This window comes from Nanorana parkeri, unplaced genomic scaffold (assembly GCF_000935625.1).
Source record: "Nanorana parkeri isolate BGI_ZX_2015 unplaced genomic scaffold, ASM93562v1 scaffold190, whole genome shotgun sequence".
NCBI classification, from domain to species: Eukaryota; Metazoa; Chordata; class Amphibia; order Anura; family Dicroglossidae; genus Nanorana; species Nanorana parkeri.
In genome coordinates, this window is record NW_017306458.1 from 397723 (window position 1) to 416987 (window position 19265).

At 43.0% G+C, this 19265-nt stretch overlaps 1 protein-coding gene across 2 annotated transcripts in view; it reads left to right on the forward strand.

Annotated features, from left to right (window-relative positions):
• Window positions 1-1383, forward strand: part of SUMO2 (small ubiquitin-like modifier 2) — a 9555-nt gene extending 8172 nt beyond the window's left edge. For both annotated transcript variants that reach the window (XM_018555271.1, XM_018555270.1), the window contains one exon: window positions 1136-1383. In XM_018555271.1, coding sequence (XP_018410773.1) covers window positions 1136-1198 — 63 coding nt within the window. In that variant the 3' untranslated portion in view covers window positions 1199-1383. The remainder of the gene's footprint in view (window positions 1-1135) is intronic.
• The last annotated feature ends 17882 nt before the right edge of the window (window positions 1384-19265 follow it).

Here is a 19265-nt window from a genome sequence, read left to right on the forward strand (position 1 = left end):
AAAAAAGACGATTGCGCCCATTACGCCGCACATGTTGCATATCGCCGCGAACGTCGCAGTGAGAGCAATAAGTCTAGGGCCATCAATCACTGATAACACTAAACTGATGAGCGGTAAAAACGTTTAAAGCGTCGCCTATGGCTAATTTTGGTTGCGGTCGTTTTCTGCGATGTCACGGGTGCGTGCAATTTTAAAGCTTGACATGTTTGGTGTCTATTTAACCGACGTGACCCGAACTTTTATATTTTACCAAAAAACTTGGTAATAATAAATGTTTTCTAACATAATGTTAAAAAAAAGTTGTTTTTTTTCAAAATTTTCAGTAATTTTTTCTAATTATAATAAAAAATAAAACCCCCAGTGGTGATTTAAATACCACCAAAAGAAAGCTCTATCTGTCCCTAAAAAATGGTGTAAAATTCATTTCAGTACAGCGTTGCATGACGGAATAAACGTCAGTCAAAGTATCGCAGCGCTGAATACTGAAAAATGGCCTGGCCAGGAAAGGGGTCTAAACACCTGGTCTTGAAGTGGTTAATATAGTGCAATAAGTGAGCGTTGTCGCAGTATTACAGGAAGTGTTACTGGAAACAAAGTGAACAAAAAAGACAACCAAATCAGCCACCACATTTTAGGGTTGGTATGCTGCAGTATATTAACATTTTTGTTCTTGGAAATAGATAACATTTAGCTTCTACTACTGCACTGCCTCCTTGCTTTAAAATTAAATTAGTAGGAATGCATTGAAGTAGTAAAAGTTAGAACATCTAAAGCTCTCTATGAAAGGTAGCACAATGAGATATACTGTATATAGATCGATGGAGAAATATATATTAATCACAATCTACTTCAACCTATTTCAGTAAGTGATTTGGCAGCAACAGAAGCTTGACTTCAACAAGCAGCACTTAGTGTGACACTACAGCATTTATAAAAGGCAATGTGCCATTTTGGTATCCAGACTGTCACATGGCTACCGGTAGAACATGTGAAAAGAAAACCAGAAAATCCAATTTATAAGCAGAAGGTGTATGTGAGTTGTCAATTCTCTTCAAACAGGTCGATGGAAATACTACAGAATTGTGACTACTGTATTGTGACAACGCTTTTTGTTCTTGTGCTTTTTTTTTTGTAGTTGGAGATGGAGGATGAAGATACAATTGATGTGTTCCAACAGCAGACTGGAGGGAAGTTCTAGAACAAGCTAAATGCCCAGCTGCTCACCCACTGCCTCCATTTCATCTTGTTTATCTCCATTCCTTTTCCCCTACTGTACATAAATATAGGGTGGATGTGTGTTATTTTAGGGAATGTTTTTTTTCCCCCCACTCCCCCTCTCATATTTTGTTCCCCCCCCCCTTTAAAACCGCCAGAAGTAGGTTTATGTAAGAATCTGAAGAGCTAGGCTTAGATGGATCTAAATGTTCCCTCAGTGAGTTCACCTAGTTTCATCAGGATTATTGTTTGAGCTACAAATCAGAGGTGCCAGGGTCCCAGAGGTCTGATAAGTTGTTGCCTGATGAACTACATGGGCTAATGCTGATAACACATGCTGTCCTCCAGCTCCTTTGCACCACAACAGTATCACAAAGTCCTGTAGTTTAGACTCCTTTTACCTACAGGGCTTTTATTCTGTTAGGTGATACTAAGGGAAAGGTTGGTTTTGTCAGATAAAGGCCATGTAGCAGCTGACGGGTAGCCACAGGTCTGGTCATCCTCCACAAAGTAAGCCAACATTGCATAGCCTGCAGATTTGTCATCAGACTGAATGCTCAGATTCTCACATAGGCTTCAAGGGTGACTGGTTTTCTCAATAAGGCAGAGTTCATTGTAGTATAAATTTGTGAACTAGTCACCCCTGTGCCCCTTTGCTTGCCAGAACCAATTGTTTTTGAGGTCTGGTCGGGTTTGTGCTTTTTTAATTCCGAAAGAGTCATTCCGTATGGTAAATCCGACCTCTGGGACGAGGGAGGCACAGGATGATGAAGTCTGAGATTCGCTTGGACTAATTCTTTATGCCATTGAAACAAAGATAGAGTTCAGTATAAAAATGCATACTCTTCCGCTGGCCCCAACTTGATGGTGTTCTCCTTTTAAAGATTCCCCTACCCCTTTTTGGACCAAGTTCACTTGAAATGGTGGGTGCATTGCACTGTTCAACATTGTTCTGACTTTTTTTGTTATGCTTTCAACCTATTCCAGTAAATTATTTAGCTTTATCATTTTATGAAGTCATTCAGGGGTGTTGAATAATGCTAGACAACAGATACTGGGTGGGTAACTTCTAAATTACTATTCTTCACAGGCACTCGCTCTTAAGCTCGCCACACACACACCTTAGAATCTGATTGTACCATCTCCTTTAGATCTGCCAGCAAGCATGTAGCGCAAGGATCTGCCTGACCGCATACAAATTGATTGGATACATTAGGTGGATCCTCGTATTGCATAGTTTTGGTACAGAGGTTGTATGGTCAGATTGTAACCTGTATGGTGGCCCTTAGTCCAAGTTCTATGATATTTAAGGGAGCAAGTCCACCTCTCAGTTGAGTTTATTTTTTATTGTTAAACCGAAGCGATTTTATAACTTTTTGTATGTAGCTGTTACATGTAGCTGGGTGAATAATTAGAAAAGATGTAAAAAGATTTAAAAAAAAAAAAATTTAGGTAGATTTTTTTCTCTTCTGACATCTTGTTGTTTAAAATAAATTACTTTACTACTTTGTTGGTGAACAGAAATATGAATGTTCTTAGGAACTCAGCAATGTTAAAGGATAAGTGTGTGTGTGTCATAAGTATTGGGACGCCTGTGTGATTGGCATAAGTATTGGGGCGCCTGCCTTTACACGCACATGAACTTTAATGGCATCCCAGTCTTAGTCTGTACTGTTCAATATTGAGTTGGCTCCGCCCTTTGCCGCTATAGCAGCTTCAACTCTTCTGGGAAGGCATCCACAAGGTTTAGGAGTGTGTCTATGGCAATGTTTGACCATTCTTCCTGAAGTGCATTTCTGAGGTCAGGTGCTGATGTTGGACGAGAAGGCCTGGCTCGCAGTCTCCACTCTAATTCATCCCAAAGGTGTTGTATCAGGTTGAGGTCAGGACTCTGTGTAGGCCAGTCAAGTTCCTCCACCCCAAACTCGCTCACCCGTGTCTTTATGGACCTTGCTTTGTGCACTGGTGCGCAGTCATGTTGGAACAGGAAGGGGCCATCCCCAAACTGTTCCCACAAAGTTGGGAGCATGAAATTGTCCAAAATGTCTTGGTATGCCGATGCCTTAAGAGTTCCCTTCACTGGAACTAAGGGGTCAAGCCCAACCCCTGAAAAACAACCCCACACTATAATCCCACCTCCACCAAACTTTACACTTGCACAATGCAGTCAGGCAAGTACCATTCTCCTGGCAACCGCTAAACCCAGACACGTCCATTGGCTTGCCAGACAGGGAAGCGTGATTCGTCACTCCAGAGAAGACGTCTCCACTTCTCTAGAGTCCGGTGGCGCCGTAAAGCATTACACCACTGCATCGCACTTGGTGATGTAAGGCTTGGATGCAACTGCTGAGCCACGGAAACCCATTCAATGAAGCTCTCTACGCACTGTTGTTGTGCCAATCTGAAGGCCACATGAAGTTTGGAGGTCTGTAGCTATTGACTCTGCAGACAATTAGCGACTTCTGCACACTGCGCTTCAGCATGCGCTGACCCCGCTCTGTCATTTTACGTGTCCTACCACTTCGTGGCTGAGTTGCTGCTGTTCCCAGTTGCTTCCACTGTGTTATAACACCACTAACAGGTGACCGGGGAATATTTAGTAGCATGGAAATTTCACGGCTGGACTTATTGCGCAGGTAGTAACCTATCACGGTACTGCGCTTCAATTCACTGAGCTTCTGAGAGCGACCCATTCTATCACAAATGTTTGTAGAAGCGTCTGCATGCCTAGGTGCTTGGTTTTATATACCTGTGGCGGTGATTGGAACACCTGAATCCAATGATTTAGAGGGGTGTCCCAATACTTTTGGCAGTATAGTGTATGTGGATGCATTAGGTTTCTTTTTTCAGGCTAAAAACATTTTCCGCATGTACAAAAAATTACATGTTGATTGTGCCAGAAATGTGTCCTTGTCACTTCCGGAAAGGGAAGCAGAAAGCACAACCAACTTTATTTCTTCTGTAAACTACTTATTCAATCATAAAAAAGAAACACCGGCTGCCTTTCTTGGTGCAAATAATCCTTTTATTTGCTTAGAAAGATTAAAAGTGATAAATGGTACTCACAAAAGAGGTGCATAAAAAGCGTGTTGGACATAAATCTCAGGATACATGCAGATTCCTAGCAGTCAGAGAAAAAACAATCCAAATATGCTGCTAGACCAGCAGAAACAAACTGACTCGGCTTGTGTGTGTTTATTTGAAAAATCAACAGGTGAGAAAGGAGGGGGAACCTAACAAACAAAGCAAATGCAGCCACCACATCTCAGGACAGATGAACTGCAACACATTACATTTTTGGGTTTGGGAGATGTTTGGCGACTCAACTTCTGAAAAGAAGGCTATATATTAAAAATAAAACTGTGCTTACCATCCCTTTTAATTAATTTAAATAAGAGCAACCCCGCTAACACTCTGGTAACTCCTTTTCAGATAATTGTCAGTGCAGCACTCCTATCTCTCTGGTGTAAAAAGACTATGTTGTGTCACTCAACTTGGTTAGGGGCTTGCTTCTTTGTCAGACAAGCTCCTGACAAAATAGTGATGTAACATGCAGGACTGAATCTATGGTGATGTCATCACATTGGGAGGTGCTACTGCTGGAGATCCCAGGAGGACTAGATGCACCCGCGGTCTCTCGTCTCAGGACTTTTAGGCCTCATGCACATTAGCCGGCCGCATTTAAACACAAGACGTTATCTGGTAGGTATAAACAACTTTGTGCTTCCCAGATCACTTTTCTGTGTTTAGTTGTTGCCGGGCTAAATGTGTGTTTAGCTGCATAAAACCAGACTAAACAGACCGGGGATGCAGACATTTCTAGTTTGGGTAAACACTTCTAGACTGAAAGAGTTAAACTCAAACATTTTTTTCCAATAACAAATCCAAATCAAACAAATCTACATTGCCCAGCAAAGCATTTTTTATATTTTTGCCCAAACACTTTGGTCATCATGTTTCTAAACAGCTCCAACTCTCTCTCTCAGCTCCACTTCCCTGATTTTCCTGTCCAGTCCGAGATTACAAGGGGCAGGGCAGTCTCCAGCAGCTGTCCATATACTAACGGAGTACAGAAGTGTCTTGCCTTGTGCCTGTGTGTTTGTGTCATTCATGTCTGATGAAGGGACCCTGAGTGGCCCCGAAACGTTGTGACGAGGTGTGTACATCAATAAAATGACCACTTGTTGCTTCAGTGTGCTGGTGATATATTTTACTAGTGTGTTTGTGGAGACACACAACTTACTAGCACACACACAAGGGTGACTCCATAGGACCCTTTAAGAGAAAGGCATCTTAAAACAGGATATCGTGGCCACTGCTCAGCACAGGCTGATTCTGTAGGAAAGCAAAACATTCAAACCTGAAAAAGCAGCATTTACTCTAGGTGATTTCATTAGAATTTGAAATGGCATAAAAACCTTTTGTCTTTAATATTACTGGAATGAACCTAAACATCGGTGTCTCTCTGTGACTCCAATAGACCCCTAGTGTCACCTTTCCACTTTAAATAAGCGATTGAAGTGCAGATCGCACATAAATAGCTTATTACTAGGCTTCAGTAGCCGGGCAATGACAGCTCAAGGAGCGGAAGTAATGTAATTGCTCCCAGTCCACATAGAGTGTGGAGGAAATCAGTGAACAGTGAACCGCACTCCTCCCCAGCTTCCGCCGGCACCCAACAGGCTGGGCCCGCAGGAGCGGCAGCAGAGCCTGGGAAACACGGCGACGGGTGGGCACTTTACCGGCTCGTAGAAGTGTTCTGGTGGCAGCTGAGCTGCCAGAATCGCTTATATTGTAAAGCCGACAGTCACATCAGTTTTACTATTACTTTTAGTCCCATGCTGTGCTTCTTTTTGTGTTCGCTGCTAGCATCAGGATCCTCCTCTGCTCCCTCTAGAGCACCCTCCTCTGACTTAATATCTAGACAGGAGTTCCTTCCTGTCAAGGTGGATTTTATGAGGAAAGCAGGGTATTGGCCGAGAGGAAGTAACTCCTGTGTGCATGCACCAGGCAAATTAAGCAGCCAAGGACTTAATCGGTAAGGAGATGGAAGCACAGGTGACTAAAGGGAGCAGCGCTGAAGGGGATTACTTCTGCAGGTAAGTCAACCATAATGTACTAATATGCTATACACACTAACACATTATGGCAAACAGCTCCTGGGGCCAGTTCCCCCCCCCCTTTATCACTGGTCTTTCCACGGCACCTGGGTGTGCACCAAGGTGCTGGCCCCCCAGCTTGGCCATGCTCCGTTCCCAATGGATCCCCAGAATGGGGTATATTGATGACCTCCTCAGGAAGCGGTTGGCATCAGCCCTGTCGTCTAACCTTCAGCAGACAATATAGAACCTGCAGAGCTTCAGGTAGATCCTGAATCTCCTAAAATCAGAGCCTTCTCATTGCTTGGAGTACCCAGGCCTAGTTTCAGACTTGACCCTCTCCTAGGTCTTGCTGCCTCCGGAAGAGCTGTTATCTCTCCGCTCTCACATATGGATCCTACTTGTTCAATCCAGGAGATGTCCTGCTTTTGCATGATGGTGCAATCAGTTCAACCTAATCTACACCTTCCCTTCTCTGAAACTCATGCCTCACCTCGTTCACGGGATAGAGACATGGTGAATTCCGGTGATCCTCATCGTTTCCACCTGGCCCAGCAGGCCCTGATATATGGACGTGGTCAACCTCATGGCAGACTCTCTGTGGGCACTTCCAGACATGCTGTCACAAGGACCAGTATTACATACTGCTTCTCGGGTGCTGGCTTAAAGGCATGGCTGTTTAAGACTGAGGGGCAGAGGCCTTTTAGAGGCTGTCATCTCTACACTCCACTTTCACAGTCAAATTGGGATAACATCTATTTTGTTTGTTACATGCTCCCACTCACATAGCATAAGCTCAAAAAAATATTTTTGAAAATGCTTCTTGCCCTTTAAATTGCTTTTACTTGGGTTAGAATTTCTTGTCTTCTTAAGGATTACAATGTCTAGTTCGTTGTAATGTTAGGGGAGGCTGTGAGGGATTAAAGGATTAAATGTTTGTCTTCTGTGCTCAAATGTTAATGACATTATTGAGAAGTGCTCAGAGAAAACTAGATTCAGCCATGCTGCCTGCTGCAACAGAACATCTAAAAGGTAATGGGAATGGGAACACATAAACATATTGGACTGCAAAAGTTGAACTACACTCTGAGGCTAGGAATTTGACCTCCCATAAGGTCTACCATTGCACTTAGAAGGTGTATTTTAATGGGCCAAGATGTTTCATCCTATGAAAAACTGCATGGGATGCATTTTATCCTGTTTCCAGTCTGGCTTGGACTAATGTCTAACCATGAGTACCATAAAGGTCCAAATATCTACTTTAGCCATTCTCTTCCAGAAACTGCTTACCCTCTCACTTCCTAATGAAGGCTTTCATGGAAAGGGTGGCCCATGTTGCTGCACAGACTCATGCAGTTATGGTGTGAACTAGCCCTCAGAGCTGTGCTGTGCTTGTGCATTCTGATCCATTCCACTCTGCAGAACACTGACCCTTATGTTTAAGCCTGAGGCCTTTTAGAAGCTGTCATCTCTATGAGAGCGGGAGTAAAATTCCGAAAATGACAACTGTGCAGGGCTGACACCATTCCTCATGATTCCAGTGTGGCAAAGGCACTGTAGTGTCGGCATTTCTGCCATGATTAACAGGTAATTCTCTGTACTTGCAGGGTCTGTAAAAGGATAAAACATGGGGTATTGTGCATGAATTGCAGAGATGTGTTCAGGGACGTCCTTACAATGAGGCAGCCCTGAAGCAGCTGCCTCAGGCAGCATTTCATTGCGTTACAGGGGGCGGGTTAGGGGGACGCAGTTTTGCCATCCCCTTTCAGGCCAGCGCGTCCCAGATTCCTAAGGCCCCGTTCACATTGAGCGATTTATCGCACGGTAATTCCCGCGATATCGTGGCTATTTACCGCGCGATATCGCTCTTCAATGCTTTGCAATGGGGCAAAGGGTCCTGCTGTCGCGGGTAGTGTGTCGCTACAGCAGGACCCTTTTTGGAGCGGATTTTGCCGCGATTCAATGCTTTTTGATGCAAGCATTTGCGCGACAAACGCGCGATTTGCGAATCGCGCAGTGTGCATGGGGCCTTAGAGCTCTTCGCAAGCTAGGATGCTCTGCCAAGCTCACTGATGTCACTGGTTACCAGGAGCTGAGTAGGAAGCTCTAGCTGGCGACCCGTCCAGCTTCTGGCAATCAGTGATGTTAGTGAGCTAGGCGGGATGCGTACAGCACAAGCCAGCCACCACTACCCCTGACCCCCCGAACGTCCGCTACGAGCTGCTAATGCCCCCCAATGTGCACAAACACCACATAACATGCCTCCCCCAGGAATGTGCATCATGAGCACCCACCCCTGCCATCTAGGGAGGCCCCTGGATGTGTTGCAAAGCCACCATACCTCATTGTTTACAATGTTTAGCTAATGACAGTGGTCTGCCCACAGCTAATGGGTTCTGTGCCCCCCTGTTAATATTCTTACAGCACAGTGTGTATCACAGTGATGACAGGAAATGTGTGTGTGTATATACTGTATATAGCAGGGGTCGGCAACCCCCGGCACGCGTGCCCGGCTTGGCACGCAAGGCCACATCGGCTGGCACGCAGGCCCGGATTTCCCACAAGGCCACGGGGCGGCAGCGGTGACCCTGTGGGGAAGTTGCGGGCGCTGGTGTAAGGTATCCATTGTGTGTAAAAGGTTGCTGACCCCTGGTATATAGATATCTATATATATTTCATAACACACAAGAAAATAGAAGGCTCCTTATAGTCAACCACCCAAATACTTCTGTAAAAAAAAAATATTTTGCTTTTTTACATGTTTATAACACTGTTAAAAATTACCACCATAAAAATTGTTACCTGTACTAATACCTCTGATTTTCTCAGATGAAGACATATCAACAATACCCAGATGTCTTGTCTGGTTGTATAGTTGAAATGCTGGAAACCTAAAAGCATAAATAGCAATCATCTGTTGCACAGCAATCACCCTGACCACAGACTAGAATTTTATTTGAAAAAAAAATGTTTTTGGAACATTCTTTTTCGATTTTATAATAGCTACATAGATGTTAAATGAATATTCAATTGCAACCATAGTGGCAAAAAAGAAGCAGAATGAACAACATTTTAACGGTGAACGTGGTTTTCAACTCCATTGATTCCAAAACCGAATGTTATAATAAAACTACATTTGAAATGACATTCGTCACGTCTCTGATGGCATTATGGAATGTTCTGATGAGAGTTTTCATTCAAAAGAATAACTCTATAGGTTGAATTATAACTCTATAGGTTGGACTTGTGTCCCTTTTCAACCTGACTATGTACCTAGCTATGTAAAAAAAATCTACCAGTGTATATGACCTGATTTTTTCCACAGGATTAACAAGTGAATTTTGCTGCATCTCATCTAACTATAAGCATGCGCTTTAGTATAGAGACTGTTTATGCGTTGTGCAGAATATAGACAGTAAATCTCACCTTTGACAGCTGATATAAAAGCATTGTTTCAAAATAGCACCATTGATCAAAGTAGCACAGATGAGCATAGAATCCTACAGCTGGATCCAGTATGAAATGCCATGCGTTTATGAAGGTTTGAAGTTCATCCACGCTGGCATGGAGCAGCAAGCTTAGATACAAAAGCAAAGTTCAATAAAATAATTTCATATCCCTAATGCTGAATAGTGGTCTGGAAAATAACCAGATGGTTCAAAGTTAGTGACTGTTTCAGCTGACTATGCAGCAATATATTATGTTCTGACTGCAACCACAATGGTGCAAACAGTCTTGTGCGTGAGTAAACATCCAGTGTAAAATACAATCCATCAGTAAAAGTTAAGTTGGCCATACACTGTTTCTGAACATTCAAACTTCAAGCAGTGTGTGGTCCCCTTAGGACCCTCCCCTTCAACAATTTCAATTTTTTTTAAATCAACTTTTGTGGAAGGAGCCAGGTGGTAATTAATGATAAGTGCCAAATGACTGCTAAAGGAAACCTGCTGGTGGCTACTGGCATTGCTGGCTGTCAGCCACAGGAGCATAATAGTGACATTCCATAAACCAGAGGAATAGTAGGTTCCTAAAAGTCAATGGCTTTGCCCTGTCATTTAGGAATATTTCAGGCACTGGGGTAAAAGGGAAAAGTACATTAATTCATATGTACAACCCTATTGTGGGTGTCACTAGTGTAGTGACGATTTTATATTCAAAATGGCAATGAAAGGTTTGTATCCTCTGAAAAGAGAGTTTCAGCCCATCTGCTGTCCTCTCACAGCAAGTGTAGGTGGATGATAAAAGTAGGCATATTCTTTTACATATCATTAGATAGGTAGAGCCGCTCCATTGTACATTGCCACCTACATTTTGCTATTCAGATGGAGTTGCCCTTGAAGTAGCCATGGCATAAGCAGCCAGAACAATATTGGACCTCCCATCATGGAATTCCACAGTGGAACTGAATTATCATGTAAAACTCCTCCTGGCACTGGATTTCTTTCATTTTAATTTAGACGGAATGCTACTGTCAGTCTCTCCAACATCTGAATGGTTTGCTCATGTGAATTAGAACTTCAAAAGGTGAACACCAAATATATCTCTTTGTGATGCGTACAGTAAAATTATGATGCAGAGGATGACAGTGATGGAGCTCTGTAGGAACATTAAGATGCCCAAAGATATTGTCACAGAATGAGGTGGATCCTCCATGTCGCCAGCAGGTGGCAGAGAACTCTCACTTGAGTTACAGCATTCGCTTCTATGGTCATATAAAGAGTTACTAATGGTGGTGGTGTTACACTATAGCATCTACTTATTGTTCAGAGGATATATATATATATTTATACACCTTCTTTCCTCATTTTCTGCCTCTTCACTCTCTATTCCTTTCCTCCTTTATTCCTTTCTCTTTCATCATTACTTATGTCCCATCCTTCACGCACTTTCTTCCTGTTGTTATTTTCTTTTTCTTTCATTTAGGCGTTGGGGTGGTTTCCCATTTGCATCATCAGAAACTACCCCTGATTGATGATTGGGCAGAATAGGTGTATGTATCATGAAAGAGTGTAAAGAGTGTAATGTGGCATTTGAAGACAAGATAATTTAGTACAGGATCAGCTGACAGACAGCTGCATACAATAGGCTGAGAGATCAAAGCAACAGACATTAGACATAGTGGTAGACGATGTTGTGATTTATAGCAACAGTCTGAGGGTATATAGTTAATCAGCAATTATAGAGCAGTGTTTGCGATCTCATTTTGCATACCTCCCAACTGTCCCTCATTTGGAACCAGTTCCCTCTGTCCTTCTTTCCTCATCAGTTGTCCTTTTTTTTGGTCTGATGTAGAGATATCTATGAGAACGGTTCTATTCAACTACCAAAAGTGTTATTCTGCACTAAAACCTCACATATTAGACATATAAGTTGCGGAAAAATTTGGTTTGAATATTTCGTTATTTCGGGGTTTGGATCCAAAATTCAATTCGGTTTGGGTTTCAGATTTGGACGAAATCCGAATTTCGTTAGTTTCGGATGAGTTTACGAAAATTAGTTGCAAATACCACAGAAAACCATATACATATATTAATACTAAAGCTTAGTCTCCTAGATCCGAATGGCTTTTGGGGATCCGAATTTCCAAATTGCATTCGGGAGCCCCCGAATGCCATTTGGGTCTGGGAGCCTCAGCTTTAGTAATATATGTATATGGCTCCCAGACCCAAATTGCATTCGGGTGCTCCCAAATGCAATTCAGAAATTCGCATCCGGGATGCCATTCGGGTCTAGGAGCCTCAGCTTAGCTCAGCTCAGTGTTATATGTATATACAGTATATGGCCACCATGTTGCCATAACGAAAATTCATGTTTAGACCCATTCAGATGCATTAAACCGAAAAACACATCTGATTGTCCAGGAAAAGTCACATGTCTGATTCAGTTTAGTTTTTGAACGAAATTTGGACAGGATCCGAATTTCGGAAACGGAAACTTGGATACATTCGGATGCATTGGGATTCAGAAATTCGGATTTGTCCGAATGTCCAAATTTCGGAAAATACGTACGTATTTTGATTCGCAACAAAACGAATCGCACATGTCTATTACATATCTTGGTTACTATTTTGAAAAGCCAGTATAAAGGAAAAATAATGGTGGAAAACAACAATTCTGAGTTGAACCAGTTATTTTTAGAATAAAAATTCTTAATTGTGAGTATCAAAGTGGACCCAGGGATCCCACAGCTTAACTTCTTAATACGAGAGTATATATCAGGTGTGTTTGGCCTGTATGTCTTCTTCCAATGAGAGACGAGTAAGCATCATGCAGCAGTTAGAACATGTAAAAGTAACTTTGTGGCATCTTAGGGGATGGAAGACCCAGTGGGTACGTGGATGGATTAAGCAGAAGTCAACTTTGCAAAAGAATGTAAACAAGGGTTTCTACCGCCTGCCAGAATGGCCGTATCTTAGGGCAAGTCCAAAATATGTGGAACCATGCCCCTGAATGTTTAAGGCACCTCCAGAAGTGGTCTGAAATGTTGGAACTGAGGTTATGTAAAAGGGCAGTGGTAAATTATTTTGTATTGGTTTTGTTTATCAACAGTACAGAGAGATGTTTTGTGGGCAACAGCCAACATTTTGTCCCATTCCACCATTGTAAATTATCTTTATAAAATATGTTCCCATTTGAGCATATAATCAGTGGCGTCACAAGGGGGGTGCAGCCTGCACCCGGGTGCCACCATTGGAGGGGTGACACCAAAATGACTGATAGTCATTTTGGTATCACCACCTATGAAAAGTCGGGGACTTGATCACGGACCGAGAACCCGACAGTGTCAGGAGAAAGGAGGGGACCCGGTGGCATACTTCCTCCTGCCGGGTGAACGTCCCCTCCTCTCTCTGTCGGTGTCCATCACCAAGATGGCCGCCGGCAGGCGTCAATAAGTGCATGCCAATTATGTCACGGCGGGGTGTCACCCGGTCTCTGCTCCAGGTGACAACCAGCCTCTGTGTGTGTTCTGAAGCGTATTAGAGCCATCTGGAGTTTTTTAAATGCTGGAGTTTAGTCCCCGGCAAGTTGCTCCCATAATGAAAATCATTTCAAAAGGTGTGGGACAAGAAAAGGTGAAGCTAAGATCAATGTATTGTGCAAAGTGTTTTATTTGAAGTTAGCTAAACAGGGATCAGGGCTGTAGTTAGTATTGGTCATGTAGAGTAGCAAAGGGTAGAAGAGTTTTGATCCTCACATCAAGGATGTTGAGATGTGAAAAAGGGAGCTCAGTTTCCACTGCATTACCATGTGGTGTGTCAGGCATAGTTAGTATGAAAAGAAAGGAGACCTATAGTGAATTTAATTGCAGTGAGTAAAGCTGGGCATGCATGCTTAGTTTTTTCTTGTTCAGGCTACATTCCATGGTGGAATGTCCCAGTGCTGGGTGCTTTGCAGCTTCAGTACATGAATGTTGGCTGCAGTCACTGTGAGCCGACAATTTTCTGCCTGACTCCTTTATTAATGGAAGTTTGTCAAGCTGGCTGGGGCTGACAGGGTCTCCCACGCCTTGGATTTCATCCAATTCACAGGAACCAGACAAAGTTTGAGCCATGTATGGCCAGCTTAAGCCTATAAAATTGGTTGTAGTTCCCCCGGAGCAAGGAGTTGAGGTGGACCAGTGCTATCTATAACATTTTAATTTCAGACTATTTATCGCAGAAGTACAATATGGACCAGAGCATAGTGTTGTATTTATACACAGTACTACCCTATATTTTAGTCATTGCATTTAATAGGTGCAGCTATTTCATAACAACTGGCCTTCAAGTTCTCATATGAACTTTGCACATTCCTTCATGGCTCATTCATAGACCAGCTTCGTAAAGGAGTCATCTGGTGTGCACTAAGAATATTACCATGTTTTCTTTTAAATACATAAATACATACGCTGGTCATGACACACACAAGTGACCCTGAAATGTATCTGCATATCTGACTATTAGACATGCATGCGTATTTAATTCTTAGACTGAAGTCACAGTAACATTCCCTGTAGATAGGGATACTGTTTGGGGGACACAGCTGCTGAATGCCTTTGGATGCCACTGTGCCGTTATATGGCAGGCTGAGACACTCCCCCTGCTGACTATCATTACAAATTGACAGCTGCTAGAGGGAACTATCTTCACCTGTTACTGAAAGGCATCTGATGACAAATGAAAAAACAGTCATGATCACACAACGTCTTGGTGAATCCTGAGTACTGAATTTGCACTGCTGTGTAGCAGACTTCCTTTTTCCATTTATAACAGGAAGTCATTGATGGACAATCACATTCTGTGAACCTATTCTAGCAACAGCCAAAGATAATTATTACTATTACCACTTCTATTAAATTATACATCATCCCGCTGAAATAGATCAGAACCACAACTGGGTTCACACAAGATGTCTGCTGCTGTTCCTAATTATGTTGTGTTCGGTGCACCGGAGAAATCACAAACTCAGGGTTAAGGTTTATGAAAGTTCTAATTTATTCAGGGCGGTCTCTCTCTTTTATACACAGATAACAGGAGAGTGTTCCTCACACATATGCCCACATCTGTTATCTCTAATGTCTTGTACTATTGGGCAAACTAGAGGAGCTGTTAGTTAAAGTTTTGTGTCTCTCGTTAATTGGTTAGTCAAAGATCTGCCTGTAGCATCCTCCCTCGGCATTCCTTTCATGTATCCTCAGCTTGTTCCCGAATACAGGTTATATCTTGGTTACGCATAGCAACGCTAGAAGCTGAGTAAGGATAGTAACAAAGCTAGGGAGAAAATGAAACAAATTCAAACATAGGAAAATACATTTTCTTGATATGATCCATATTCCTTCACACCATGAGCTATGTAAAAGCTACAACCACATCATATGTATAAAGATGCACATCATGTAAATTTAAACTATACAAACAGTACTAAGTACATTATTTTCATGTTTCTAATGTAAGTGTCTCCAATTCCTTATAGTGTAAATTATACACAGTCCTTGCCTTCATCCCATAATGTAATGCTGTTATGGTCCCCCCTGGCAGATAACAGGGCTCATGTGAGGCTAAGTGTCAGGTGGTGCCGCGTACTCGCAGCAGGGGTAGGAACCCACTGGCAGGAAGCGGACTGGAAGATCCAAGAGTGAGGTACAAGAGGGCAAATCCAAAGAGGTAGTCAAGTCCAGTGCGGGTCAAGGCAGGCAGCAAAGGTTCAGAAGCGGTAGACAGGCCAAGGGGTCGGTAACCAGGAAGTTTGGATGAGGGTTCAGGAAATGGCAGCAGGAAAAAACAAAGGGGCTAGGCGATTACGCCATAGAGGTGGAATAACTCAGCAACAAGCCAGGGCTCTGACCAGGTTTTTATAGCTAGTGGGATCAAGACCATTCCCCTGGTCACCGAGGCAACCAGGAGGCTTCTCTGCCTGGGAGCCAATGGCAGGAAGAGAGGGATGGAAAGGTGTGTGCTGGGAACCTCCCCCAGCAAGGTCCACACCCGACAGGCTTAATGGGCGCATGCACACTATGCACGCTCTCCCGTGCACGCGCAATCTGTCTATCACGCACGTGCGCCCGGCGTGTAACTCGCGCATGCGCACCTGCACCCCCGGCGCCAGGAGTTCTGCCAGGCTGAAGGAGCCGCTGTGTACTACACCATACCCGGCGGCCCCGAGGAGAGGTGACACGCCTGGTCCCCTGACACTAAGTGACAGCTGGTATTCACCATGGTGAAGATGGGCTGTGTAACCCTAGTGGTCCATTTCTCTTTTGTCCCAAACTGGCACCAGATTGCGTCCCTTGGTGTTGCCCCATCAAGGGGGTAGCTGGAATGGAAAGGCTACAGTTCAGAAACTGTTCAGGAATTGGTAAGCAAAAGAGTAGTCAGGTTGACGAAGAGGACATGGCAGGCAGCAGGCAAGGGAGTAGTTAGGGGTAGGCAGAGGTTGTGGCAGGCAAAATAGTAGTCAATTTAAGTTGGCAACGGGCAGCCAAGCAGAAAAGTAGTCAGATAAATCTGGGTTGGCAGGGGTTCGACAATAGATTCAGTATTATAGCTCTCTAGTACTCTAGGGCAGCTGGCAAGAAGTGGTAGCACTGGCCATCAGAAGGGAAAGGATTTAGATACCCTCCAAGCCAGTGAACACACCAAGAGTCAGGTACTCATGCAAATTGCAAAAGCACACATGCTAGAGCTTAGAAGCACTACCAGCCATACCCAAAAGGTCCATGAGCTGGCACACGTGCACGCACTACAGGCAGCAGATGAGCAGGGCAGGCCATGACCCTGGCTGTGCATACAAAGATTCTGAAGGTACTGTAACAACTGTTCTGTGCCAGAGCAACTTAACAGCAGTCCTAGGCAATGTCTTCTGGAATGGAGGTGTGCGTTTGTAGCTATCTAAATGAAGACTTTGAGAAATTCTATTGCACAGCCACTTTTAAAGGGCTCCATGCACAACAGAAGAGGCAAAACCTGAAGCAAAAGGTATATGCTGACAGTTTATGCTGTCAGCATTGTCCCTCAACTGTTAGCTTAGATGTAACGATTCCCCAGATTCACATTAAGCATTGGAGATGCAATTCTTTAGACACTATGGGCAGTAGAAAATAAACTACCTACTACCAAAAGCTCAAGACAGCTTAAGGCCTTGTTCACACCAAATGCAGACCAGATCCGGTCAGGTTTCTGCACCTGCAGTGTAGTGGGTTGTGCCGCGTTTTAGACGCGTTTTGGATGCGTTTAGGGCCGGTTTTGGTAAAAAAAAAAAATATATATATATATATTTTTTTTAAGTTTAACATGGGCTTTCAGGCACTTGCATGCGGTTTAGATGCGTTTTTGCGTTTTAGATGCGTTTTTGATGCGTTCCAGACCAGATCCAGAGCAGGTAAAATAGGGCCTGCCGCATTTTTTTCATCCGGTCTGGATCTGGTCTGGATCCGCACGCTGCGATGTGAACTGGAGGTCAAAATACCATAGGAATACATTGGACACAGTTTTGATCAGGTCTGCACCTGCTCTGGTCCGGATCTGCTCCGCGCTTGGTGTGAACAAGGCCTTAGAGGAACTTAACCCATATCTTTGAAATGATGACAAATACACCTTTACAAATGTTTAGTAATCTACAAACAGATATTTATATATAATTGCAGGTTTTTTATTCTTCGCATGCATTATTTTGGTTTTCCTCCCCATTCTTCTTACAGTGGCCATTTTTACTAAGGGCAGATTAATATTTCTCCCTTTACTTCCTGAAACTCTGGCACACATGACTAGGATTTGTGACCATGCACATCATCTCAAGGGAGAAAAATGCCTTTCCCTGAGATCTTGTGAGATTACTGATGAGATTCCCAAGCAATGCACTGCTGATGTAACCTACGCAGGATGCAACGCTTGGGCACATTACATCACTAATGCCCATGAGCACCAGGAAGTGGAAAAACAATAATTGTAAAACTAATGAATGTAAAATGATGTCATATCACCATGCAGAGCTGAAATAATAGGATTTTGGTACTCACCGTAAAATCCTTTTCTCTCCGTTCATCGAAGGACACAGGGAAAAGAATTGCTAATAGAGGATCTATGAGTGAAAAAGATCATGTTATCTATCTGTGTGGGGATGAAGGAAATCCCCAAGTCTGCTTTCCATCAAGTAATATATGGAAGAATTTGGTTATCCTCTGATGCATGTGGTGGGGTGTAGAGTGCAGATATAACATGCCTAGCTATGCCCTCATCCAAACATAAGTGCTCAAATGCATAAATCAATGTACAGTAAACTCCCAGTTATCCAGTGCCCATGGGGATTGGTAGATGCCGGATAACTGTAGTTTCTTTTAACTCTCAAGCAACAACCCCCCTCCCCCTTCCGAATTATCTGCTGGCTAGAGTCTGCTATTGGCTATTTCAAATTGCCATAGCCAATAGCAGGCTGGCTGTTGCACACACCCACTGCCCCTTGTGTACATTCACCTGCCAGCTGAGGAATCTAGCCATTGGTCGCAGCAAGATGTAAACAGAGAATTTCGTTAGCAATTAAATAAATGTAGTTGCTAACAACATTTTTTAGTGTGCTCATGTCGATCAAGCAACTGGCAAAATAATTGAGGACATATGTCCTCGATTTTTTTTTCTGGTTGCTTGAGAGTTCTGGTTGCTTGAATGCCGGATAGTAGGGAGTTTACTGTATTTACCTAATTTGAAGACCAGATGATTTTTATTATGTCCTGATACTTAAAACCATAGAATTCACATGGCTGCATTTAAACAGACAGAAGAAATAAGTAACAATAGAAACTTTATTTTAATAAACAATTTCCAAGTAAGGAGATATAATAACAATGGTGAAAATGAATTAATGAAATAAGTATATTATTAATTTGCAAAGCCTCGTGGACTCTCTTCGCTGATGATTTGGGAAATCTGAACTAGATATTTGCTTAACAGCAAAAATTATTCACTGCAGCTAGAAGTGAACCAGTAAAGGAATCATTTGGACTGCTTACCAGTCCATTTTTTTATAGAGCATGAATCTCCTGCCACTCACACTCCTTTCAAGAGCAAAGGTCCACCATAAAAACATTTCTAGCTTGAGTTTAATAAGTGAATGGACCAAGAGCAATTGCAACTTATAATGACAGCGTAGGGTTTGGCCTTATGGATTCACCAGCATTACAATGTAGATTTCCTTAATAATACCACCCTAGTAAGGGCCCTCCCTTATCAGTTTACTAAGAGGAGAGATTTGCTTGATGGAATGACTTGACCATCTGTGGAAACCTTCCAATTTACAGTAAATCCCAGTCCCGGAGAACTAATTTGCATGTCACTAAAATTAGGCTTATTTACTTCTATACTTGTTTGCTTATGTAGGAAATCCATCAGCTAGAAGTGAACTAGTAAAGGAGTCATTTGGACCACTTACTAGTCCATTTTGTTATGGAGCATGAATCTCCTGACACTGACAGGAGCGCAC